The sequence below is a fragment of the Phascolarctos cinereus genome, unplaced genomic scaffold (genome assembly GCF_003287225.1).
Source record: "Phascolarctos cinereus isolate Bilbo 61053 unplaced genomic scaffold, phaCin_HiC Scaffold_2;HRSCAF=192, whole genome shotgun sequence".
In the NCBI taxonomy this organism is placed as follows: Eukaryota; Metazoa; Chordata; class Mammalia; order Diprotodontia; family Phascolarctidae; genus Phascolarctos; species Phascolarctos cinereus.
In genome coordinates, this window is record NW_027555625.1 from 382,805,674 (window position 1) to 382,833,614 (window position 27,941).

A 27,941-nucleotide genomic window follows, 5' to 3' on the forward strand; every position below is an offset into this window, starting at 1 on the left:
AACCGAGGGAGGCCTCTAGCATATTGGATAGATTCTCATAGAGAATGGAGGGCTTAGCAGAAAACATGGATAAAAATTGCCCACGATGGGAAAACTAGACAGGGTCGTAATATGCAATGGAGGACATACCCCCCCTCCATTGAGGTCCCAGAGCCCCAGTGAAGCATTGAAGGAAATGAATATTTCTCAGCTCGTTTTATGCAAGTAGGCTTGGGGGGCGAATTGAAGGAGAGATGAATAAAGGGCCCGAGGCCACTGGAGTAGAGTTAGGAAGAAGAGAAAGAAAGTAGCAGTCAGGACTTGGGAAGACAAATCCCACCTTTCTCACTGCTTTGCCAGAGACTTAACTTGAGGAAAGGGGGAAAGGATTTGACTTACCTGGTTTCTGGGCTGAGCTGGGGCTGGAAACCGGGACAGCCTGCACTCTGGCTACTTTCCAGTCCTGGCTGGTGCCACATGTCTCATGAGACCTCCCAGGCGGTTGCCTAGGACCACTGACCGAATGAGTTAGAAGCGGACTTGATGGCTGGGACCCCTCTTCCCTCATTCCACAGGGTACATTGTCCAAGACTTTTTCTTCTTTCTCTTCCAGGTCCAAAAGACTGGACTGTCCTGGACCTTCAAACGTGCTCAAGCTGTCCTCTTTGGACTCCATGGCTGGACAGTTGTAGCCTTCCTCAGGAAGCTCAAAGTCACCAGAGTGAGATCTTCCTTCAGTAGGCCTGGTCCCTGAGGGCTGAGGCTGGAACAGCTGAGTGCCAAACATAGTATGTTCTCTTTTTACTCCTCTGGGAAAGCTGGTTTGGGATTCTTCACCTGAGGGAGTATCCTCTCTGGGTCCTTGGGCAGCCTATGTTTGTCCCTAGGAGTGGGACCCAGTCTCAGGCCTGGACAGTATCTAATCACAACCTCTAAGATAGATAGGAAGTCACTTCACTTCACTGTAGGGTACTCCCTGCCCTGTGGACTCCTCCGAGCTGGAGGTGAACACTGGCAGGGTCAGGGCCAGAGACAGGGTTTGGATTACTCAGAGGTAGGCTGTTCTGGCCCTCCTTTCCTGCTGATGTCTCACGTCTTTGAGTACTGGCTTCAAAACGAATTCACCTGTACTGGAAAAAAAAAGAAAAAAATGTCGGGTATTAGCAAAGGACAAAGATTCTTACAGCTGGAAAGGACCTTAATACAATCCCATCATTTTGTGGATGGGAAAATTGAGACTTAGGGAAGGAGAACTTGACCAAGTTCATGTAAGGTCCTTGTTCTAATTAGTGGCAGGACCAGAACTAGAAGTCAGGTTTCCTAACTCCCACTCCAAGTCTGCTGAAATAGGCCCAGATTCTTTCAAAGAATCGGCCTGTAAACCAAGAGATCTTAGTCTTTTGTGTGTCTTCAATGCCTTTGGCAGTCTGGTGATGCCTCTCTCAGAATAATGTTTTAAATAATGGGAGCAAATGCTATATTGTTTCCCATCAGATTTCACAGATCCCACAAAAATCTATCCACAGACCCTTTTAGTAGTCTGTGGACTCCAAGTTAAGAACATCTGCTCCAGAACCAAGAGAACATTGTACACAATAACAGCCATGTTGTGCAATGACTAATATTGATAAACTTAACCCTTCTCAGCAATACGAGGATCTAAGACATCTCCAGAGGCCTCATGATGGACAATACTATCCGCATCCAAAGAAAGAACTACGGAAGTTAAATTGCTATCTTTTTTTTTTCTCTTCTGTTTGTTGAGTTTTGTTTCTTCTTTCTGATGGTTCCTCCTATTGGTTTTAATTTTTACTTACAACATCATTAATGCGAAAATATGTTAAATAGGAATGTAAATGTATAGCCTATATCAGATTGTGAGCCATCTTGGGGAGGGTGGTGGGGAGGAAGGAGGAGAAAAATTTTAAACTCAAAAGCATATGGAAGTGATTGCTGATAAATCAAAATAAATTAATAAAATTTTTTAAAAATTTAAAAATTAAAAAAAACACATCTGTCCCACAGCATCTCTTTCTTCCACTCTCTCTGCACTCACATAGCTATCTCATAGGTTCAGGGCCTTATCAACTTCTCTTGGGATATCATACTAGCTACCTAACTTTTTCCTCTTTCTCAGCTCTCCAAGTCATCTTCCACTTAGCTACCAAAATAATCTTCCTGAAGGATAGGTTTTTTGAGGCAGAATTATTAGCATGCATTTGGCTCCACCAGGCTTGAAACAAAGGGTACTGGTATCCAGATGTGGACAGTTCTGTTCCAACAGAAGCCACTTAGGTCAGAGATCAAGGCCAATAAAGTATGAATTGGTCGGTATCCAGCCCTTGAGGTACGAGCCACCAAAGGGCAAGGAGTCAAGAAGTGAATGATAGGAGAAATTCATGGAAAAAAGATTGAAATGACCAAAGCTCTTAAGAGGAAGAAACTCAGTTAAAGACCTTGAGCTAAAGCACAGGTTTAACCATATCACTCCCTTGCTCTGAGAATCATTAATGGCTCCCTGTCTCCAGAATAAAATACAAGCTACTTAGTTTGATATCTGAAGTACTTCTGGCAAGGCCTACCTTTCTAGACTTACTTCACAGGACTCCCCTTCAAGCACTCGGTGTCCTTGCCAAAGTGACCCCAGGCTAAGATTCCCCTGCTCTAACCCTTCCTTCCTTACATGTCTATTCCTGTCCATGACTCTTCCTAAACTCTGTAGAGGTAGAGGACAAAAGATCACAAGTAGTATCATTTCATGAAACAGCAAAAAGCAATTGAAAGGGAAAATGTTCACAAAAAACTTGGTATAAGACCCAGCTAAGATGTAAAACCGTCACAGCGTAGTTTTGCTTAACTTTTCAGGGACTGTACTTTGTCGGGCATTTAATGGTGCCTTTGGTGGGATAAAAATAATAGAGCTCTCACTACGTGCCAGGCACTGCACATGACATACTTTGTAAACAGTATCTTATTAATAATGATAATAATAAGAGCTAACATTTATATAGTACCTCCTATGTGCCAGGTACTGTGAAAGAAGCACTCTACAAATATTCTCCCATTCAATCCTCACGACGACCCTGGGAGGTAGGTACTCTTATCCCATTTTACAGAAGAGGAAACTGAGGTAGACAGCGATTAAGTGACATGCCCAGGGTCACCCTGAGACCAGATTTGTAAGCAATGTTGAAAATTTATCAACAAAATAAAATTGTGACCAAGGGTGGGTGGGGTACCAGGACTGGAGTTGGAAAGGGCAAGAAGGCAGTGGAAATTAATGTCTAAGTGGGTGTCCACCTCTACCTTTATCCTTTCCATGTCTGTGACTGGAGATCAGTTCTTTTAACTACCAAGGCCAGGGTTTGGGGTGGGCTAGGGACGTGGCCTTGGTTTCTGAGACGAGCTGTTCTCTGACCTAGAGAGATTCTTGTAACCAGTCCAGGAAGATAAGAGTAAATCTGATCCCTGCGGGAAGCCCAGGCCAGCTGCAGAAGGGCCCATGTGTGAATCCCACGGGTGACTAGCCTTAATGGATGGAGTATTGACAGCTGGTGAAATTAAGAAACTAGAACCTGGGAAGGGTGGTGAAAGCGGGTGTCACCACAAGGACTGGGGCTTCAGCCCAAATCTTCCCCCTGCTCTCTTTTTCTCGCTCTCTGGTAGCCCATCCATGCCTTCTGTTGAAGTTGATCAGCACTCTTGCTTTAATGATGTTAATGATGCCAGCTAGTTCCCCTAGCCAGCTCTGCTGCGTGCCCATTCTCCTGAAGGCATCCTTCATTGCCTCACAAGCTCATTCAGGCCCCGCCCTTCTCCTGTCACAGACCCAGCTAGAAATGGGCTTTCAAGAGGTCAGCTCTACAAAATATACGATTTAGAGAGTGATACAGAAAGTATAAGAACCTCTGGTAGGGCCATACCTAGAGAATTCCTACACTGGTTATAGGAAAGAGCGCAGGATTTGGTGGCGAGGAAACAAGATTAGAATTCCAAATCTGTAACCTTCTCTCTGTGTGACCTAGGATGAATCATTTTACTTTTCTGGTTCTCTTTTTCCTCAGCTGTACAATGAAGGCTAGGACTAGTCTCTTTCCAGCTCCAGGCCAATGATCCTGTGGTCCAGATTTAATGGCAACCCAGCCTATGATCCTCTCTGGTGGGCCATTTTCTCACCTACAAAATGGGGCAGGGAGGTTGAACTGGAAAGACCTCTAAGCTCCCTTCTACCTCTGATTCTTTGAATCTGCTCTCCGTTTTTTTCTTCTGCAAAATCAGAACCTTTTGGAATCACAGGTTTAAAGCTGAGAAGGGATTTTAGAAATCACCTGTACCAATTCTCTCATTTTACAGTTTGAGAAACTGAAGCCTAGGAAACAGAAGTGACTCATTCAAGGTCATAAACATAGTAAATGTATAGAAAAAAGATTTGAATCTGGGTCCTTTGATTCCAAATCTCATGCTTTTCAAATGACCAAGCCAGTTTAGGGGGTGGGGAAGGTCAGAGATCTAAGGGCTCCAACCAGGCCAGGGCTGCTCCCTCCTCAATTTCAACCCAAAGAGTCCAAATAATCCTTCCTAGCCTGGCTTCATCTTCAGTCTGGCCCGAGGAGGTGGAGAAAGAGGGGCCCAGGAGAAGGGGATTGCTCCTCGTTCCCTTTTTCCCTCCCTTTCTCCCTGTGCGCGGCTTCCCTTCTATTCCTGCTTCTGTGTTGCTGCATTTGACATGACCCTGGTTTCCAGGAAAGGAGAAAAAGGCGGAAAAATAAAGTTAACTTTCCTCCACCCACACAAATATTTTTGGCTGGCGCAACCTTCCTACTGCCAATCTGGGAAGGGGAGGGGTAGCTAGCAACAGAATTACCATTCAGATCCTCCTCCCCAGAGACCTGTTGTCTGATTACCAACATAGGTAGAGTCTGGACACTCTAAAACTGAGGTATTGTTCAAAGGCTACTCTGAGGAACCCCTTCTTCCAGCCACACGGTTACTGGAGCCTGCCTGGAAATGACTGCCTATCCCAGTTCCTCAAGGCCTAAAATGTGGGGGCAATGTCCAGTTCTCACTAAAGCTGAGACCACTGATGTTTAGGGAACCCTGAAACATAGATTTTGTTGTTGTTGTTGGCTAGGCAATGGGGCTAAGTGACTTGCCCAGGATCACATAACTAGTAAGTGTTATATGTCTGAGGCCAGATTTGAGCTCAGGTCCTCCTGACTCCAGGGCCAGTCCTCTATCCACTGTACCACCTAGCTGCCCCTAGAAGATAGATTTGACCTATGCCAGGGACAGTGACAGTGGAATTAGAAGCAATCCAGAAGCAGCTGGGTAGCTTTGTAGATTCAGCATTGGGCCAGGAGTCAAGAAGACTTGAGTTCAAATAGGTCCTTAGGTACTTACTAGCCGTGTGACCCTGGACAAATCACATAACCTTTGTCTACCTCAGCTGCCTAATCTGTAAAATGAGGATAATAATAGCACCTAACTCCTTTGTTGTTGTGAGAATCAAATGAGATAATATTTGCAGAGCACTTTCCGAACCTTAAGGAGCCATATAAATGATAGCAATGATGATGTCTGGATTAGAAGAACTCCCCCAGAAGCAAAGGGTATGTAGATATACCTAAAGATAAGTTCATTCATTCATTCATTCATTCATTCATTCAATAAATATTTATTGAGTACCAGCTATGTACAAAACCCTATGCTGGATGCTGGGAAATACAGAGATAAATAAGATACAGACACAATAACTATCACAGCAATAGAATGGGATGCAGACCATGAGAGAGGGACAAGGTACCATTACTTCAGGAGGAGGGATCTGCAGGTGTTCAAGCAGAGGAGGCTGATCACCGACTGTTATTAATACCACAAAGACTACTTCTTTTTCTTGGCAATCAGGGTTATCCCTCTTGGATTTCTCCTCTTTTATGCATCTTCTCCCTCTTTCTCTTCTCCAATGGAGGGGGGAAAAACCAAAAACCCAATAATTGCCTTTCTCCTAGGCAGAAAGGCATTACTGGGGAAGGAGCCGTGAACTTAGACTCAAAAAACCTGGGTTGAAGTCCTGACTTCTATCATTGAGGGACTGTATGACCTTGGGCAAGTCATTTACTCTCATACAGGGAGCTTTTATTTGCACTCCTTTCCTCACAGGCTGCTTGTGAGAAAAGTCCTTTATAAACCTTAAAGTGCTATGGAAATGTATAGTTTTATTATTATTATTATTATTATTATTATTATTATTAGACCCAGTGATAAACCTGATAAACTAAAGCACTGAGTCATTTTCTAGCACCTTGGCTTAAATTACCTCAGCTTCAATTCTTCCACTCTCTCCTCCTGTTATCCAGTCTTGGAGGATGGGACTCCCTGCTCTTGGACATATCTCCTCCCACCTTCCTCAGGGATTGTTCCTTTGGGCATCCCTTCTCTCTCTCTCTCATTTTCAACTCTCTGTATACACTGGTTCCTTTTCTGCTTCTTTTAAATATTCCCAGATCTTCCCCATCCCTCGCCCTACAGAATAAAAAAATCCTCTACTTGATTCTGCCATCCCCTCAAGCTGTCTTCCTATATCTCTCCTCCCTTTTACAGCCAAACTCCTAGAGAAAGTTGTCTATAATCAAATTGCTTGCTTTCTCAAGGAAAGGGGAGGGGAGGGCAGGAGGAAGAGAATTTAAAACTCAAATCTGGAAATTTCTTTTGCATGATTGTACATGTATAACCTATATCCAATTGCTTACCATCTCAGGAAGGTGGGAGGTAAGGGAGGAAGGGAGAAAATTTGGAACTCAAAATTTTTTTAAATGAATGTTAAAGAATTATCTTTGTGTGTAACTGAAGAAAAATAAAAGATTTGTATAAAAAATTTTGTTTACATGTAACCAAAAAAATTAAATGAGAAAGCTGTCTATACTCATTATCTCCACTTTCTCTCTACCCTTTCACTTCTCAGCCCCTTGCAACCTGGCTTCCAACCCCACTGCTCTGTTCAAACTATTCTTTCCATGCTCACCAGTGATTTCTTTATGCTACACCTCATAGCCTTTTCTCAGATCTTATCCTTGACTTCTATGCATTATTTCACACTGTTGACCACCCTTCTCCTCCTGGAAACTGTCTCATCCTTGGGTTTCTGTGAAACCTCCCTCCCTTCCTACCTGTCACACCCATCTTTTTTGGTCTCCTTTGCAAGGATTATCATCTGTGTTCCTCTTCTATGGTTTGGTACCCCAGGACTCTTCTCTTTATATACTTTTAGCATCTCTGTGTCTTGGAACCTCTAGCTCCCTTCAAGGGTCAGCCCAAGGATTGCCTCCTTCAAGAGTCCTTTTCTGATTCCCCTAACTGTAAGGGCCCTCTTGCAATTTTTATTTTGTACTCATTGGGAACAAATCTGTGAATTCCCCAACAGGAAAATGTAAGCTCCATGAAGACAGACATGCTCTCACTTTTCTATTTGTATCCCCAGCAACTAGCACGTGCCTGGCACAGAGTAGACACTTGGAATATTTGAGTGATATTTCTAGTGCCTAGCACACAGTGCCTTGTTCATAGTAGCATGTATGATGCTGGTGGGTGAATGAATGAATGAATAGATGAATGAATGAGAAAATGTTGGAAAGTGCTAAGTCATTGTAGTGAGTCTGGGTTACTGTTGGACAAGAAGCCTATCTAGTGCTCAAGGGACTATGAAAAGCCTTGGATTTATTGATCTAGGAGAGTAAGCTGGGTTAAAGACTACTTTAACAGAGACCGACCCTGGGTTTTTCTACCAGAGAAGGGAAGTGAGAGCAAAGCTTTTGGAAACAGGGTCATACAGTAGGTAGGGAAGTGAGCGGTACACGCTGACTCTGAGGCATTTTACAAACATTTGATGAATGAATGAACCAACAGAGGGACAGATGTTCTCTCTTGGGAAATGACAACCCAGGAAAGGTTGTGACATCACAAGCTAGTGGCCCCTACAATTGGCTGTGTGCTCATGAAGTCACTTGCAGCCAGGGCAGAGCCACAGGCTGCTGGCAGATTCAGGACTGGTTCCAAATGGATTTATTGCATCCAACCTGTTCATGAAGCTTCCAAACCCTCCCCTCCCAGTGTCTATTTCTGCCCAGCCAGATTTATAAATATGCAGGCCATGGAGATGGCTTTTGGAAAGAAAAAAAAAAAAGAACATGAAGTCACGGCTATAAATACTGCACTGAGCCCCGGGTATGGGATGCCCCCACGAGGCTCTAACGAGCAGTTACAAGCCAGAGCAAAAGTCCAAAGAAAAGTCTCCTCTCTGGTCAAAGGCAACTCAGCCCTTCTCTCCTAGCATCCAAAATCAAATTGACCCTAGACTCTGGATGGCTCAGAGAATAATTTTAATATTACCCTTAATATTTTTGAAGGTCATGAAACATCACAGCTGGAGGGGGTGAACCATACAGAAGAGACCTCACAGAATGTTAAGAACCAGGAGGGACCTTAGAATTTGAACTATTAGGGCTGGAAGGGACCTTAGAGATCAGCTGGTCCTATCCCCTTATTCTCTAAAGGAGAAACTGAGGCTCCAAAAAAAGATCAAGTGACTAGGATCATAAATCCAGAGCTAGAAGGTAGGAAACAAGCATTTATTAAGTGCCTACTGTATATCGGGCCCTGTGCTAAGCACTTAACAATTATTATCTTTAATATCTTTACCTGTCCTATTACTGAACGCAGCTAGCTACAAAATGATCTGGAGAGGGAAATGGCAAACCACCCCACTATCTTTGCCAAGAAAACCCCAAATGGGGTCATGAAGAATCAGGCATGACAAGAAGACGATGCAGTAGACAGAGGGCTGGGCCTGGAGGCAGGAAGACCTGAGTTCAAATCTGTCCTCAGATACTTACTAGTTATGTGACCCTGGGTAAGTCACTCAAGTGCTGTCTCAGTTTTCTCCACAGTAAAATGGGGATGATAATAGTGCCTACTTCCCAGGGTTGTTATGAGGCTCAAATGAGATAGTAATTATGATGCGTTTAGTATAGTGCCTGCTACCTAGTAAACACTAAATAAATGTTAACTATTATTATTATTATCATCATCAACTCATTTGATCCTCGTAACAACCCTGGGGGGTAGCTATTATTATCATCTCCATTTTATAGTGGAGGAGACAGACAGACAGAGGTCCCAAAGGTCATACAGCTTAATAGCGGGTAGTGTTTTCAGTTCACCATCTGCCACCTACCTCACAGGATTGTTTAAAGGAAAGCATTTTGCAATCCTCAGAGCCCTATAGAAAAAGCAGTTATTCTTTGTACGACGAACAGTGCCAAACCCTTCAGAGAGATCAGGGAAGAGAACTGAGAAAAGGCCATTCGAGTTGGTGATTAAAAAGTCACTGGTGACTGGAGCGAGGGGGGAGGATGGAGGCTAGACAGCAGAGGCCTGGAGTGGCTGGACGGGAAGGCAGTCCCAAGAGTCAGCTTCTGTCTCCTCTGAGAAATTTGGAAGTGAAAGCAAGAAGACAGAGATGTCACTGACTCACTGTGTGAGAACACTTCACAACTCTGGATGTCTGTTTTACCATCTATGAAATTATGGGGGTGGACTAAATAATCCCGAAGGTCCCTTCTGGCACCGACATTCTTTGTTCTATGTCCTAAGGTCTCTTGGGGCTGGAAATTCTATGACTCCACGTCACTCTCATTCTTCGGACCTCAGTGTCCCCAACTGTAAAATACAATGACTGCTCTCAGTGATCTCCAAGGATTGCTCCCAATTCTAATGCTCTTTGTATATAGGACACAGCATGTCATTGCTTGAAATAGATGATTTATTCCATGGAGTAGCAGAGTTCAAGGGCAGCTGGGTGGTGCAGTGGATACAGCTCAGAGCCTGGAATCAGGAAGACTCTTCCTAAGTTCAAATCTGACCCCAGGCACTTACTAGCCATGTGATTCTCAGCAAGTCATGTAACCTTGTTTGTCTCAGTTCCCTGATCTGTCAAATAAGTTGAAGAAGGAAATGACAAAAAACTCCAATATCTTTACCAAGAAAACCCCACATGGGGCCATGAAGAGTTGGACCTGACTGAAATGAGTCAGCATCAGTGTTCAGGGAACATTTTTTCTAGATTGGGGAGACCTCAGTGAGCATACTTGCAGGCATAGGGGAAGGAATCCATGGAGAGGGAGAGACTGAACCTTTAGGAGAGAGAGAGAGACAAACAGGGAGACAGAGACAGAGAGACACACACATAGAGACACAGAGAGACACACAGAGAGAGAGAGAGGTAGCAGTGTCCAAGGATGCTAAAGCAAAAAAAAAAGGCTATTGTATTTGGTGACCAGGAGTTCACTGGTAACTGCAGAGAGAATAAGAGTTCAAGTTGACTCAGAAGAAAAATCTCTGTGGGTTCTTGGGTGATGTATTATAGCAGAAAGAGCCCTGAGTTTAAAAGTTAGGGGCATAATCTTTTCTCATTCATTAGCCGGTGACTTTACATAAGTCACTTCCCCTCTCTAAGGTTCCATTTTCTCTCCTAGCTACCTAGTATTGGGAAGAGCTTTGTGAACCTTCAGGAATACAGAAAGGGAAGCTCTTATTACTGAGCAGATTTTGACATGTTCCAAAGTCGATTTTATGGAGTTGTTTTCCAGCCTCAGAGACTTCTCGAAGGCCTCCTCACATCCTGAAACCCCCAGATCCTTGCATCTGTCCGTCTGTTTGTGGCCCTGCTCTCATCCTGCTGGCAGGCAGCATGCTGTGGTGCAAGGAGCACAGCACTGGGAGACGAGGAATCTGACCCACAACTCTTCGGCTGGATTGCCGGGTGATTTTAGGCAGTCACTTACTCTCCTGGGTCATAGTTTCCTCATCTCTAGAATGAGAGGGTTGGATTAAATGACCTCAAGGGTCCCTTCCAGCTCTAAATCTACAGTCCTGCGGTCTCCGATCCCCCTAACCATACAAGTGGCTCTTACTGTCCCCAAATCCCAGGAACCCCTCCACCACCAGCAGCTAGTACCAATTGGTTCTTGTCTTGCTGCATCCCCTTAGATCCCCTTCCAATTCTATTTGGTACCCTATGCACCCTACAGGCATCTGGGGTGCTCCATGAATTCTCATTGAACTGAATTGAACTAAGCATATCTGAAGCGAATCTAAACCAGCTCCTGGGGCGGATGAGGAAAAGTCCAACTAAGCTGTCCTGTCCAGGCTCCACCCAGGGCCGCTATCCCCTTTACCCACTTCCAGTTACACCCTACTCCAGAAGGGAAATCTACTCGCATCCATGCCTTTCCCAAGACTATCCAGGGACTGGCTGTAACCCACAGATGGAGGTTGGCCCACATCCCTGGAAGGGAGCCAACGGGAGCTGGGAGCTGGTTCCTGAAATGGGACGGGGGTCGGAGGGATGGGCTCTTGGTTCTGTCTCAGGGAGGCTCCTGGAGGGACCCAGTTATAGGACCAAGTGAGCCTCCTGGACTAAGGCCCTCCTGGGTAAGTAATAGTAACAAGGGAGTGCTGCAAAAGCGGCCAAAAGGTGGCAAGAGAAGTACACTGGGCACGAGAGAGACTGCCAATAGCGGTCTGTGGAAGCTGAGATTTGATAGATGACAGAGAGAGAGAGAGATCAAGGGAAGGGAGATGCATGGTCCGCACGTGTAGGTAAAGGTGGAAGGGTACATGAGCGTTTGTGCTCACACATGTGTGTGCAACACGATTGTGAGAATGTGGGGGAGGGGTAAGTTTGTGTATTAGAGAAACAGAAAAAGGCAAAGAATCCATCCATGGCCTTTCCTCTCTCCACTCTCCTCTCACCTCCCCCCCCCCATACCCCATCCCAAGCTTGCTTCTAGTCCAGGATCAGCCACAAACTCTCCAGGTGACCATGGCCAAGTCATTTCCCCAGTCTGGGCCCTCAGGTTCCTGCTCTGGACAGAGAGGCTTGGACCAGACTGTTTCATAGACTTTTAGAGCTGGAAGGGGCCGTAAAGATCACCTAATCCAGCCAGCCCAGGCTCTTTCCACTAGACCTTTCTTGTCGTCCAACTCTTAAGATGCTGTGATTCAAAAGCCACACACACAGAGAGCGTCTGTGTGAGGAGGTGGGTCAGAGTCTGTGTGTGAGTCTGTCTGCAGAGCTGCCTTCCAGGGTGGGGGAGGGGGGCGGGCAGGCCTCTCGGCCAGACCAAACAGCTCAAAGCCCCGGGCTTCTCTTCCAATGCTGTTTGCTTTATTCTCCTCCTTTCCTGTTCTCTGTTAACCCCTTCTCTGCTTCTCAAACAAGTTCTAACGGAAGCCTGATCAAAGCAGGGTCGGGGGGCTAGGGGAGAAAGAAAGAAAGGGAAGCCCCTCTCCTTCCCCACCAAGTCTCTTACTGTTCCCAGATCCCCGTCATCCTATTCACCGCCAGCAGCAGCTATTGCCAACTGGTCTGCTCTTCACTGATTCTCCTCGGATCTGCTCTTAGAGGAACGTACCATAAGCTGTCATTCACTTATTCATTCATTCAACAAGCATTAGATACCTACTATATGCAGGTTGTGGTGTTAAATAAGGGAAAGACAGGTTTGGCTAAGGGAGATACAGATTTCCCGAAGGGAGCCAAGAGTCTAACAGGGGGATAAGACACAAAGATAACCCTAATTCACAATATTACATGCTGAGTGCATTCAAGAGGTGCAAAACTAAGGACTTTGGGGCAGCTAGGTGGCACAGTGGATAGAGCACCGGCCCTGAATTCAGGAGGACCTGAGTTCAAATCTGGCCTCAAGACACATAACACTCACTAGCTGGTGACCCTGGGCAAGTCACTTAACCCCATTGCCTAGCCAAAAAAAAAAAAAAGGACTTTAGGAGATCGTGGAGAAGGCTGGTATCAACATGGGGAATCACAGAAAGTTTCATGGAGGAGGTAGCAGTTTATTTGGACTTTTAACAAACGGACAAGAATTCAACAAGTAAAGATAAAAAGGGAGAATAGTTCAGGTATAGAGAGAAGGCATCCCCATGAGCTAAGCAGCAGGGAATGGGGTTACCTGGTCCAATGAGAACCCCTGTAGCACAAATAGTCCTTGCCCTCAGAGAACTTGCAGTCAGAGTTAAAGCCATCTGGTTGGTACAGGGGCACACACACACACACACACACACACACACACACACACACATACACTTCAGCAACGGTAGGAAGGTACAGTGGACAGAGCACTGCAGATCTGGACTCAACATCCTATACCCCTAGAGACTAGGTAAGTAGCACCACAGTGCGACAGAAAGAACAGAGAATGTGGAATCAGAACAGCCGGTTTGGAATCCAGGCTCTGTCACTTATGACTGTATGACCCTCATTTCATTTCTCTCTCCATTCTGATCCATCCCCCACTCAGTTGCCAAAGTGATTTTCCTAAAATGCAAGTCTAAACATGTCACCCCACCCCTACCCCCAATAAGCTTCAATGGCTCCTCATTAGCTCTAGGACCAAATATAAAATCTTACATTTGGCATTTATAGCTCTACCCAACCCGATGCCTTCCGACTGTCTTATTCCTTACACCATGTTATCACTTATTCCCCTTCATAGCCTGTTTGCTTTTTTTACCCAAACACTACACTCCATACCCCAACTCTGCACCTTCTCACTGGCTGTCTCCTGTGCCTCAAATGCTCTGCCCCTTCACCTCTGCCTCTCAGCTTCTCTGTCTTCCTTTAAGACCCAGCTTAAATCCTACCTTCTGCAAGAGACCTTTCCCATCCCTCCATTTGCTAATGTCTTCACCCCTAAGATTACCTCCTGTTTACTCTGGATATTTCTTCTACCCGCCTAGTTATTTACATGTTGTCTCATCCATAAGAATATGTGCTTCTTGAGGGCGGGACAGAGGGAAGTGTTTTTGCCTTTCTTGACAGCCCCATCACTTAACACATAGTAAGAGCTTAATAATCCTTTATTAAGAGTTATTAATAACTCATTATTAACACTTCATTAATTGTTTACCTTCTCTGGCTTCCATTTCCTCATCTATAAAATGAGGACTAAATGATCTCTACAATCCTTTCTCTCTCTAAAATTCTTTGGTTTTCATTGTAAAATGACCCTCCCAGTGTGATGTGGGGCAGATCACTTCACTTTTCAGCACCTTTCCTCATTTGTAAAATGGAAATAATAATCCCCCATCCTACCCACCCCTCTGGGAAAGTGCCTTGGAAACTATGAAGTTATGTGGACACAGCCCAGTACTGAGCATAGTGGGACCGTGGAGCTAGAAAGAAGCTAAGAGATTATTTAGTCCAGCTCTCATTTAGCATCAAAGGAACCAGGATATCTGGACTTCTGTTCCTGCTTTACTGCTCTCTGTGGGACGAGTTACTGAATTTTCTGCTTATCTGTGAAGCGGTGATAATATTTGCTTTCTATCTTTAGCACAAAAATGTTTTGAAGCAAATGCAATAAACATTTTACAAAGTGGCTCTTAGGTCTCACCACATGCTGTTCTAGATACTGAGGATGCAAAGACAGACCAGGCATCCCCACCCCTAGGGAGCTCACCTTCCGCGCAGTCCAGTTAATCTCAGTATATAGCCACAATCCTATTACGTTAAATGCTAAAAGACAGTCCAAATTCTTTGTCAAAGTGGCATCGAGTTACCTTAGATATCATTCGAAATGCATATTGACTGAGTGGATTATATAGCACATTATATAGCTAATGAGGCTAGGGTCAAAGGTTCAATTGCCATGTGGGACAGTTAGCTTTGCTCGTTTCCCTGGTCACGGACTGTGCCCTTAACCCAGGCCAGCTGTCTCACACGTGTGTGTGCTCTCTGGCCCAGGGGAGACTGAGTGAGTGGAGTGGCTCAGTGTGACTTATCCCAACACTGGAGGCATCGCTCAAAGCTCTGAGGTGAGCAAGAATATGGTCTGAAGTGGCTTTGTGCACAGAGGACAGCATGTCACTGCTTGAAATCTATATGCGTGATTAAAACATGCACATATAGCTAGGTCTAGATTAGTGCAAGTAATGAATCCCCTGAAGTGGTCCCATTATTTCAATTTGTGCTGCATATTTCCACTGGGCTGAAACAAATGACTATATTTTACATAATTATAACTTCGAATAGTGTGGATTTGAAAACACGCAATTATAATTCACATTAATCAGGAACTAACTGTATCTTTGTTATAACAACTTAATAATAATGCTAAAATAAACAGAAAGAAAGCCCCATCCCCCACCTCTCCCCACCACCCCGTGGGCAGCTAGATAGTGAAGTGGATCGAGTGTCTGACCTGGAGTCAGGAAGACCCATCTTCTTGAGTTCAAATCTGGCCTCTGGAACTTATTAGCTGCTGCATTCTAGGCAAGTCACTTAATGCTGTTTGCCTCAGTTTCCTAGAATGATCTGGAGGAGGAAATGGCAAACCTCTCTAGTACCTTTGCCAAGAAAACCCCAAATGGGGTCATGAAGAGTTGGACACTAATGAAAATGACCAAACAACTATAGTCCTTGCAATATGCCTTAGCTCCTGGCTTTCCCACCCTGCATGTATAGTGGAAAGAACATTAGCTTTGGAGCCAGAAGAGTGAGAGACTGGATGTACTGAAGTGGAAGGGAATATGGGTTTGGAATAAGACCTGGATGGGAATTCAGGCTCTATTAGCCAGACCAACCATCTCTCCGAGTCTGTTTCCAGCTGAAAATGAGGAGGGGGAGGATGGTAATCATATCTGCATTTATTCATGGAAGGAAGGCACTTTGTAAACCTCTAAGTGCTAGGTAAATGTAAACTACTGTCTTTTCTAAGGTTCAGTCCAGCTCTAGACCCTGTGAACCTATTATTACCTGGCTTTTCATCCTAAGCGCAGTCACTTTCTAGATGGGAACAAATCACAATCTCCCAGACACTCAGTTTCCTTATCTGCAAAATGGGAATAATAACCCTTGCACTAATCACCTCAAAGGATTTTTGCAAAGGAAACACTTTGTAAAATACAAAACAATAGAAATGTGAGCTATTGTTATAGTCTGCTATAACTCTTCCAGAGCCCATCCCTCCAGGGAATGAGAACAGAATAGCTGGGTGAGCCAGATAATGTTACACCAAGACACATAGAAACTGAGGCCTTAGAGACCAGAAAAAGCCAAAGCCACTCCGCCTAGGTGTGTGAGAAGGTTAAAGCAAGCCTCGAAAGGTAGCAAACTGACCCTGGAGTCCCTAGAGTGACCTTCTGGCTCTGATCTTGGGGTTCTTGCCCTGACTTCACCAGGTATATCGAGCCCTGTCACCCATCCCCTCCAATTTCCCATCCCCACACTACATACATACACTATACACACACATACATGTATACACATACATGTGCACACATGCATATACACATAGAGACATACAATGAGTTTTTTTTATAGGATCGCAAATTTAAAGCTAAAAAGTACCTCAGAGAGAATTTTGTTCATTTCCCTTATTTCATAAATGAGAAAAATAAAACTCAGAGAAATTAAGTGACTTGCCCGGGGTCACATAACTAGCAAGTGTCTGAAGCAAGATTTGAACTTGGCCCTCCCTAATTCCAATACTCTACCAATACTATGCCGCCCCTCAAAGTTGTAAATCCCTCCTTTGAGCTGGAATTGAACCAGCGGACTCCCACAAACTCAAGCCCAGCAGTCTTCACCTTTCCCTGGCAGATTCATGGAATGTCAGCACTGCAAAGAAACTAGAGATATCTCTGATCTGCCTCCCTCACTCCCTTCATAGTCCAAATAGGGAAAATGAGGTCCAGAGATAACGACAATAATATTTCAACCGTATTGAGATGTAAGATTTACCAGCACCTTCCTCTCACAACACCGTGAGTGCAAGTAGGGTATCTGTTTTGCAGGTTAGGAAACTGAGGCCCAGAGAAAGGAGTAATTCTTCCAAAGTCCCAGAGCAAGTTGGTAGCCAAACCAGAAATAGAAGCTATACTTTCAGCCTTCCAAGCTGGTGTTCTTTCCATGATAGCGTGAGTCCAGCCTTCTTCCTCCTCTTGCCTTTGAATGCCTTGCTCTCCCCCCCCCCACACCCTTTCTGTTTCCCTGAAGGAATCTTCCTAATTGTCTCCTGGAAAGGAAAAGCAGCCAGAGCCCTGGAGCTTCAAAGCTGCTACAACCACTCAGTCCTAATAAACCAGGCCCTGTACCATAATTGATGGTGTATGTTCTGCAGCTTTAGAGGGGTTCATGTAGGGTGGGTAGAAATTCAGCTGGGAAAAATTCCAGGCTCATAAGGCAGTAGTACAAGGTTTGCTGGGAGGATGGAGAGGGAGTTCCCATGGGTACCTCCAGTAGCCCCTAGCAACAGTCACATAAGCCCGAACACAGAAAGACTGTCCAGGGCGGGGGAGCATCAGGTTACCAGGGCTCCTAGGCATCTGACCCATTCGACTAGAAGTCAGAAGACCTGGGTTTAAGATCGGACTCTGTCACAAACTAATTAATCATATGACCCTGAGAAGTCTCCAAGTTTCAGTATCCTTATCTGTAAAATGGACTTATAATCCATTAATTGTTGTTTAGTCATTCAGTCATAGCCTGACTCTACGTGACAAAGGCCATGGGGTTTTCTTGGCAAAGATACTGGCAGTGGTTTGCCATTTTCTTTTCCAGTGGGTCCCATTTAATAGATGAGGTACTGCAGCAAATAGGGGTTAAGTGATTTGCCCAGGGCCACAGAGACAGTTTGTTTTATTTCATTTATTTATTTATTTATTTTTGGTGAGGCAATTGGGGGTTAAGTGACTTACCCAGAGTCACACAGCTAGTAAGTGTTATGTGTCTGAGGTCACATTTGAACTCAGGTCCTCCTGAATCCAGAACTAGTACTCTCTCCCCTGCACCAGCTAGCTGCCCCCAGGGTCACACAGATAGTAAATGTATGATGCCAGATCTGAACTCAGATCTTCCTGACTACAGGCCCTGTGCTCTATCCCCTGCACCACATACCTACCCCCACACCCTTCCTCTTTCTGTAGGACTAGTGTCAGGATCATATCAGATAACATATAGTGCTAGACAAATCAGTGAATCAACACTTATTAAGCACCTACTATGTCCCAGGCACATAGAGCTTGGGATACAAAAAGAAGAATTTTTTTATCATCCTTCCACTCTTGCTTATCTTCCCCTCTTGATAATGGGAATAAAATCTATCTTTGAGGATTTCCTGGGAGGCAAACAAGCATATGGAACAAAGAAATGAAAGATAAGAGCAGAATAGTCACAGTGAATGGGAGGAGTAGGAAGGGATCTTATACCTTAGATTAATGAGATTGACACTCAATAGGTATCTCTACTTCCCAGATGATCCCAAAGGGAATTCCTGAATCAGGGGCTGTAGAGGGTGAGACAAGTAGGGACTTACAGAGGATCACGGATTTATAGTTGGAAGAGACCTAAGTGGTTAAGTCAAACTCCCTCATTTTACGGGTGAGGCCAAATGACTTTTCCAGGGTTACACAGGAAGTGAGTAACTGAAGCTGCATTTGAATCCAGATCTCACTGACATTACACCACTTTTTGCCTGCCTGGTTCCCTGGGTGGTAAGTCCTGCATTGTATGTGCAACTGGAGACTGTGCCTGGGGGCAGGGGAGATGGAAAGCCTAAGACTCTGCCCCAGGGCCTTGCCTGTCACTTTCTGTATGACCCAAGGTCATACAGATGATATTTCACCTCTCAGGGAATCAGTTTCTCCCTCTGTAAAATGAGGGAGGTATACTAGGTGATCACTAAGGACCCATCGAACATTCTGTGATTCCCAGCCCAGCTCTAGGGGCCGTGCCAGGATTTCCTTCCGTACAAAGTGAGTCTGTTCTTTCTTTTGGTTGAGGGGAGCAGGGACAGAGACGTCCTTGCCCCTCCTGCGCCCCACACTGCTTCAAACTGGCTACACTGAGCTTGGGCCACAATGAATGATGAAAGGAAGGTGGTGGGGCTCTGGACCAATCTAATTAGTGCACCCAGGGAGTGACAGTCCCATGGTGACAAACATTGCCTGAGCACATGAGCACACGTGACCCTCGCTGAGAGGCTCGAGGACCCCTTCTGGGTACTTCTTGATCCATTGGACCCATTCATGTCTCCCTGAAGAGGCTGAGCAGATTCCCTCACTCCCACCCCAAATTCATTCCCAGCCCTGCAGTGGCTTTCCATTTTTGCAGTCTGGGTCAGCTCTCTCAGCGTCTCCTGCTAGGCCAGCGTCCCTTTCAGATATGCCCAATGCAAAGAGCTTCTCTCAGATCCACAATTTTATCGTTGTTTAGTCGTGTCCAACTCTCCATGACCCCATGGGTCTCTGCCCATGGGGTTTTCTTGGCAAAGATTCTAAAGTGGTTTGCATTTCCTTCTCTAGAGGCAAACAGAGGTTAAGTGACTTACTCAAGGTCACACAGCTAGGAAGTTTCTGAGACTGTATTTGAACTCAGGTCTCCTGATTTCAAGCCCAGCCTCTATCCACTTCACCACCTAGCAGCCCCTCAGATCCATAATAGAGCTAATCAAATCACCAATCAAATCTTTATCACTCATCCTTAAGGAGGTATGAATGAACTGAGAAGTACCCAGGCTGGGAGAGGTACTCAACCCTCTCAATGAGGGGCTAACTGGATGGGGCCCACATCTCCTCTGAGAAGGGCAATCAAAATCCCAAATAAAGGCTCACCTGTGAAAAGTCCATCAAATTAACCAGACCCCTAATCAACCCCCTACAAGCAGCACACTGCTTCCCTGAATAAGCGGCTGAGTGCACCATTGGCCTGTGCCACCAATGGGCAAATATTTGGACGCAGACATGTGCATAGACTCACACGTACACAAATACATGCATGCCCTCATCTGTACATGTATTCATACATGCACATGTGTACTCAGACACATGTACCCAGGAACAAGAATACACTCAGACACACTTTCAGATCCCTTCACGTTGGGGCATATACATAGACACATTCCCTCAAACATGCTCACAGAAGTATGGCCCCAAGTGTACCTACACTCAGATGCACACATTTACACCCTACGGACAGATACATCCATCCCACAGCTGGACCAGCCCTCCTCAGAGCCCAGAGCCCAGAGGTGGAGGGCTGGCTTAGTTTCTCCTCTCATTCAGCCCTCTCTGAGCAGGAGACACATGCTGTTCCACTTAGCCCAGCCAGACTGGAACTTCCGTCCCAGGCAGCTCTTCGAGGGGCAAAAAGCCCAGGCGGGCAGGACCTGAGCCAGAGCCCAGAGGGAAAAGGACAGGAGAGACAAGTCACTGTCCTCTCTTCAGCAGCTCCCACAGAAAGGTTCCCACCCCAGGAACCCAGGGGTCCCATCTCCCCTCCCAGAGCCCAGCCCAGTGCTTCTTTCCCTCCGTCCTCTCTTCCCTCACCTGGAACCAGAGGAAATGCTTTGCTCCAACCCAGGGGTAAGGATTGTGCCCGGGAGGGACCCCTTGGTTTCCAATGCCATCCACTCTTGCCCTCCTGTCTCCGTCCTGGAGCAGGACACCAGCCGGCTCTGCTCTGCTCTGCTCTCTCCTCCTCTCTCCTGCTCCTTCTCTCCCTCTGTCCCTCCTCCGGAGCAGAGCCGGCAGAGAGGCTGGGGGGAGGGCAGGGTGACAGGGGGAGCCAGAGGAGGGAGGAAAGGAGGAGGGAGGGGGGAGGGGGCGTGTGGAAATGAAACTTTAATAACAGAGCCCCTTTTGTTTCCTAGCATACGGGATATTTCATACATACTGAAGACATTAGCTGTCTATATTTTTAAGGGCTCAGGCCAGAGAAGGAACAAAAACAACCCATATTCCACTCTGCAAACACACACGGAGGCCTGAAACACCCCCTACTCCCCCCACCGACACAAGGCACTTACACAAAAATACAAGTTTCCAGACTTCAGACTCTGTGTTCCCCCTGCCAACCACTTCACTGCCCTCGGCTTTCCTTCCCTTCCCAAGGCCTCCGAGTCTTCCGAACAGAGATGGAAGCGTGGAGATCCATGTCTCCAGCCTCAGAGATGTCCAGCATGGAGAATCACAGGTCCAGAGCTGGAAGGGACCTCTGGGGTCATCTCGTCCAACCCCCTCATTGTACAGTGGAGGAAATTGATGTCCAGTGACTTATCCAAGGGAGAGAGGAAATAAGTCCTCAGTAGCACCTTCTTATGAGCCAGGCACTGTGCAAAGCAATTTACCAATATTATCTCATTTGATCCTCACAATCTTGCAAGGTAGATGTTGTTATTATCCTCATTTTACAGTTGAAGAAACTGAGGCACGCAATGGTTGAGCAATTTGCCCAGGGCCACACAGGCAGACCTTACTGCCACAGGACAGTGGCTATTCCTTTCAACAGGAGGGAGCCCAGAATGGGGAAAGCATCTGAGCAGTAGCTCCTAAAGCCTGATGGCAAGGTTGTGGGACAGCATTCTTCTCCACACACACCTTTCCCCTCCACACTATTAGTGGGTCAGATTATGACAGAACATATAGGATAGTGCCCCAAGGGCATGGCAGGATGGGGGTGGGGGTGCAAAGAGAATTTAATTCGACAAACACTAAGGGCCTACTGTGTGAAGATCCCTGTGAGACTGTTTGGGGAGATAGGAAAATAAATAATATACGGTCCTTTAGCTCCCAGAGTGGGGAAGGACTCTGAAAAGAGATGCCTCTCCTTAGGGCACATTATGCCCCCCCATCCCCCAACACTGGGCACCAATCCAGAGCAAGCCATCAACACTGCTGGGAACTGCCTGAGCCCCAGGAAATCCCCAACAGAGGGCAGATCCCAACAGGTCTGGAAGTTCTATGTGTTACTTCTATATTTCCTCTCTCTCCCCAGTGACTCGAGAGACCCTCTGCTTTTTTTGAGGAGAACTCAGATTCAGGTGCGGCCTCAAAGGAGATGTTGGGAGAAAGTAGAAAGGTGGGAGGAAGGGAGAGGGGAGTCTCTTCTGCAATCCCTCCTACCTGAAAGTAAACCATCCTTCCATCAAGCCCTGTCCCTTTACCACCCTCCTTTGGACTCAGCCCTTCTATACTCAACCTGCCTTCCTGCCTCCGTGACCAGTGCTAAGGCTTTGGCTCTTATGATTCTCCGGCATGAATCAGGACCCCAGTTCTGAAAGTGCTATCTAGTGCCCATCTCTCTAGGGGTTAGTTGTCCCACCTAAAGGCAGCTAGGTGACACAGAGGATGGAACACTGGATCTAGAGTCAGGAAAACCTGAGTTCAAATTTGACCTTAGACAATTACTAGTTGTGTGACCCTGGGCAAGTCACTTAACCACTGTCTGCCTCAGTTTCCTCAACCATTAAATGATGATGAGAACAGCACCCATCTCCCAGGATTGTTTCAAGAATCAAATGATATAGCCCTTGTAAAGCGGTCAGCATAGTGTCTGGCACGCAGAGAACATTTAATTACTACTTATTCCCTTCCCATCTACCAGAGCTGCTCATGGAGAAAGGCACATCCCTGTTTTCAGCCCAAATAGAACCAAGTTCTCCTATTGTGTAACCTGATTGCCTCAGGTCAGACTTCTTGGCCACTTACAGAAGCCAAGGCCCATTTCTTTGCTAGGATGTAGTTCCCCAAGACCTGGAATCTATCCAGACTTGGCCTTAGCCTGCCTGGCTTCTCCACCCTTCTCCAGCCCTGCCTCTGCCCCACTCTGCCTCCAGCCTGAAGGGAAACATTAATAAAGACCTTCCCTTCTGCCAGGTCCCTTCCCTCGAGTTAGCTTCTGTATGAACTTCTGAACCAGATGTTCAGAGAGTCCTACAGCAGATATGCTGCCCACAACCAGCCTAGCACTGCTGCCCTTTGAAACGCTGAGGCCTTGAAGTATGAGGCTTTCTTCACACCCCAGCAGTACCATGTACCTCCCTACCCTCTAGACTGATTCTGCCCCTCTTACTCTCTTATAGGAGGTTATTATGCTGTATCAATATTGTATTTGAGAGGACAGATTGCTGGATTTTGAGTCAGAAAAACATGGTTTCAAATCTTGCCTCTGACAGTTACTAGCTAAGTGAGCACAGTCAAGTCAATCAATATCTCTGAGCCTCAGGTGGCTTCCAAGACTGTAAGTTATGGGTGGGTTGCTATCTGCATTGATGGAAAGAGTTCACACATCCAGGAAATCCCAAATGCTTGGTGTACGGCTGTAACATACTAACCAGGCCTTCAGGCTTGATTAGAAAAGAGTGTCCAGTTATCTATTTAACAATGTTTATTGATTGACTGGTTCACTTAATCCTTATTCTGCAATCCTTCTGCAACATCCTCCCAGCTCAAGATACCCCAAAATGAGAGCATTTCAGAGCAATGGAGATAGATAGATAGATAGATAGATAGATAGATAGATAGATAGATAGATAGATAGACAGATAGATATAGATAGATACACACATAGATAGATAGACAGACAGACACATAGATAGATAGATAAATAGATAGAGATAGATAGACAGATACATAGATGCATAGATAGAGACAGACAGACAGACAGACAGATAGATAGATAGAGATAGATACATAATATATATGTAGATAGTGTGTACATTTATGCATGTATATATGCATTATGTATGTGTATAGTCCATAGATATGGGGTGCTATCACCTCCTATAGTATAATAAAGCTGGCATATGGCTTACAGTAGGGGGAGGGGAAGGGGCCGGGGAGTAGGTGGGCCAAGGTGTGTATCACCAAACTCCTACAGTCAGCCTAAAACCACTGGTAGTTGTCCAGCAGGGGGCTCCCTTTCTCTATCAGAGGAGGGGCCCCCAATCCAAGGTAAGCTGTTTAGTAGCAGCACCACCTGGGACCAGAGGTAGCAGCAAGTCAGTGATGTGTAAAGAGGCGGTATGCTGGTGACAGCCAAGTCATGCCTTTGAGCAATTCTACAGAGACAGAAGGTAGGGGAGGAGGTGCTTGGAGAATATTTACGGGTAACCTAGTAGCAAATGGCTATTGGATAGATGATAGATAGATAGATAGATAGACAGACGGATGGACGGACGGACGGACGGACGGATGGATGGATGGATGGATGGTTGGATGGTTGGAAGGATGGATGGATGGATGGATGGATGGATGGATGGATGGATGGATGGATGGATATAAATAGAAACAGAGATGAATGAAATGAAATATAGCTATATAGACGGATATATAGCTATATATAAAACTAGCTTTCATTATGCTGCAAAAGAGTATGGATTTAAGTGAGCACAGTCTAAATTAGGAGGAATCAAATGAATGAGGCTATGGTATTATTATTATTAGAATAGTAATTGCAATTTAAGGAAGAAATATGCCTCCAAAATGCTGAAGAGATGTCCCCATGACCAGGATCAGCCATCTTCATCGGCACTGGGGATTTTCCCCTCCTTTGTTCTAGCTCAACACTGGTATCAGGAAGAGAAAAAAACCCAACACCACTTGTTGCCACTGAGGGACGCCATGGACCTTTGCCTTCCCTCAGTCTCACTGCCTAGTTCCTACCAAGCAAAGGACACTCACTGTCAGCTGGATGCTGACCCCCACATCCCTACTTCTTCAGAGTTCATTCAGAGCTCCATTCTAACTCTATCCTCTTGGTAGGAGATCCTCTGTCTTATTCCTCAAAATCCTCAAGGCTTTGCCATTTACCCTGCTACTTTACCTACCTAAGTACTCTTTGTTTTTTTTCATCTGCCATGAACTGAACATGAGCATGAACCCTCTGTCTCCTCTAGGGCCACCTAGGCCCTAGAGTCAGAAAGATCCGAGTTTAAATCTACCCTCAGAACACTTAGTAGCTGTGTGATCCTGGGGAAGTTACTTAGTCACTGCCTGCCTCAGTTTCTTCATCTGTAAAACAGAGATAATAATAGTAGCTACCTCCCAGGGTTATTATGAGGATAAAATGATATAATATTTCTAAAGCATTTAGCACAGTGCTCGGCACATGATACCCTTTTATAAATATTTATTTCCTGCTTTCCAATTAGAATGTGAGCTTATTGAGAGTAGGGATTGTTTGGGGTTTCTATTTTTATCTCCATCCTTTAGTGAAGTGCTTCACACATAGTATGAGCTTCATAATGTTTTTCTGTCTCCTTGTTAGGGTTAGGAATTTCTCTGTCACTCATGGGCTGGACTAGGTAACCACTGAGTTCTCTTCCAACTCTGTCATTTTGCAAAATTGTGTAGAGGAGTGACAGGAAACAGGCTCCCTCCTACTATGCAGAAATATTACCAAGCTAGAGTTAACAGGACTGAGTAACTAACTGGTTGGATGTGGATAATAAGGGCAAAGGGATGGTGAAAGATGAATTCTCCATTTTTGAGCCTGGATGATCAAGAATGGCCATACCAACAACAGAAATAAGGAAGTTGAAAAGAGAGAAGAGGGACAAGTTTTAGCAGAGAAAATTAATTCCGTTTGGGATTTGTTGAATTTGAGATATTGAGTAGACAGCCAGGTGGATACATACAGCAGACAGCTAGAAATAGAGGAATATAGCACAGAGGAGAAGTCTACACTGGGGAGGTAGGTTTGGGAGTTATCTTAACTGAGGTGCAGCCTCTGGAGTATAGCATATTCTCTGGTTGGTCCTCTGAAATAGATAAGCTTGCCAAAGGGGAGAGTATAAAGAGAGAAAACAAGCAGAATAATGATTGTCTTGGAGGATACTCATATTTAGCACTCTGTAAAGGGGCAGGGGACCAAAAAAGAGAAAAAGACAGTAATAAAACAATCAGTCAAATAAGAGAAGAAACGAGAGAAGGCAGTGTCATGAAGACATAGAGAGGAGAGATTAAAAAGAAGGAAGAGGTGATATATTCACTGCTGATAGCATTGTAAATTAGTATAATCTTTTTGGAGTGCAATCTGGTAGTACACAAGAGACTCACAAAAAAATATAAACCTTTTGACCCAATAATACATTATTGGGAATATAACCTAAGAGTGACCTCATAAAGAGAAAATGAGCTTTCTGTTAGATCCATATATAGCAACTGCATATCTCTATAATATACATAGAGATACAATTGCAAAGAACTGGAAATCGTTTTTTGGACTACAAGTCCAAAAACGATTAAATGGCTGAATAAACTATAAGTCAATGTAATGGAATGTTATAACACCATTTAAAATGGTAAATACGAGGAACATAAAGAAACTTGGAAAGATATATGAAGTGATTCAAAGCAAAGAAAGAAAAACCAGACAGTGACTCTGAAAAATATATAAGAAAAATGTACACACAAATGCAGAGATGAATAAACAAATAGAGAATAGAAGGGGATAACGAGGGAGTAACATAAGCTGCTAGGGACACATTGTACATAAGAAATTCATGTTAAGTGTAAATAATTACAAATGCATGTTTATTTGGCTTTGTGGTTTGAAGTTAAATATATTCTAGAGAGAGACATTTTAAAGGAGGAGGTGGCAGCCACATGCTTTAGGGAAGAAGACTCAAAAGGCCATTGGATTTAGTGATAAAGAGGTTATCAATGACCTTAGAGAGAGTAGTTACAGTATAGTTGTCCTAGAGTTTGGTCAGTGAAGGGAAGGAGTGATCTCTGGAGGAGTTGGCAGTTCCAAAAAAGGGTTCTTTAGGATCAAGGTGATCTGAGCATATCTGTAGACAAAAAAGAAGGACTTGGGAGAGAGGAAGAGTGGAGATGAAAGAGGGAGAATGGATAATTACTGGAGCAAGGTTTGGAAGGAAACAATGGATAGGATGAAAATCACAGGTGGAAAGATTAGTCTGGGCAAGAGAGAGAGTCCTCTCTTCCTCAGAGACCACCCACAGGGAGAGAGAATGAGCCAGATGTTCAGGGAGTCCTAGAGAGTTTGGGAGGTGTGGAGGAAGGGGAGTCCCTGCTTACAAACGTGTTCAGGTTTCACTCATCTTTAATCAATCACTCGACAAGCCAGGCACTGAGGACAGAAATACAAAACTGAAAACAGTCCCTGCCTTCAAGAAGCTTATGTTCTACATTATACACAGTAATGGCAATTATTGTAAGATGATCAGCTGTGAATGACTTAGCTATTCTCAGTAATCCAATGATCCAAGACAACTCTGAAGGACTTATCATGAAAAATGTTATCCATCCCTAGAAAAAGAACTGATAGAGTCTGAATAAAGATCAAAGCATACTTTTTTTTTACTTTCTTTTTTTCTTGGGTCTTTTTTTGTGGTCTGTTTTCTTTTACAACATTAATATGGAAATAAGTTTTGCATAACTATATCAAACTACTTGCCTTCTCAATGAGGGGGACAGGGAAGGAGGAAGAGAACTTGGAACTCAAAATTTTAAAAATGAATGTTAAAAATTGTTTTTACATGTTATTGGGGAAAATAAAACACTAAACAAATAACAAAATGGGAAAAAATGCTAAGAAAAAAAGAAGCTTATGTTCTACATGGGGCATACAACATGTTTACAGATCAGTAAATATTAATGTACTAAATAATAATATGTTATATCACTAATATTAATATGTAATAAATAGTAATGTAGTTATAGGGGACGGCAAGGGAAAGGCATACTGACTACTGAAGAAATCAATAAATGGCTTCTTAAAAGAGATGGCACTTGAGTGAAGCATTGAGGGAAGTCAGGGGTTCCAAAAGGCAGGGGTGAGGAAGGACAGCATTGTACCCAAGGGGATAGCCTGTGAAAAACCCATGGAAGCAGCAGATGAAATATTGTGAAGAGGGAACAGTTTGGTTGAAAAACGCATGAGAGGGAAGTAATGTGGAATAAGAGTAGAGAGAAAGGTTGAAGTCAAATTGTAAAGGAATTCAAATGCCGAAGGAGTTTGCATTTTATCCTAGAGGCAATAGAGAACCACTGAAGCTTAAGTTAGGGAGAGACATGAGTGACAAGCTCATCACTGGGAGATGGAAGGAAGAGTCAATTAGACCCATTGAGGATCCCTATCC

General features: G+C 44.8%; 1 protein-coding gene across 1 annotated transcript in view; it reads right to left on the bottom strand.

The window, feature by feature from the left end:
• Positions 1-20,550, bottom strand: part of SYNPO (synaptopodin) — a 68,487-nt gene extending 47,937 nt beyond the window's left edge. Inside the window, 2 exon segments of the mRNA XM_078150518.1 lie at positions 379-1,104; positions 20,383-20,550. Of these exon segments, the coding sequence (XP_078006644.1) occupies positions 379-766 (388 nt within the window). The 5' untranslated portion in view covers positions 767-1,104; positions 20,383-20,550.
• Positions 20,551-27,941: the final 7,391 nt, after the last annotated feature.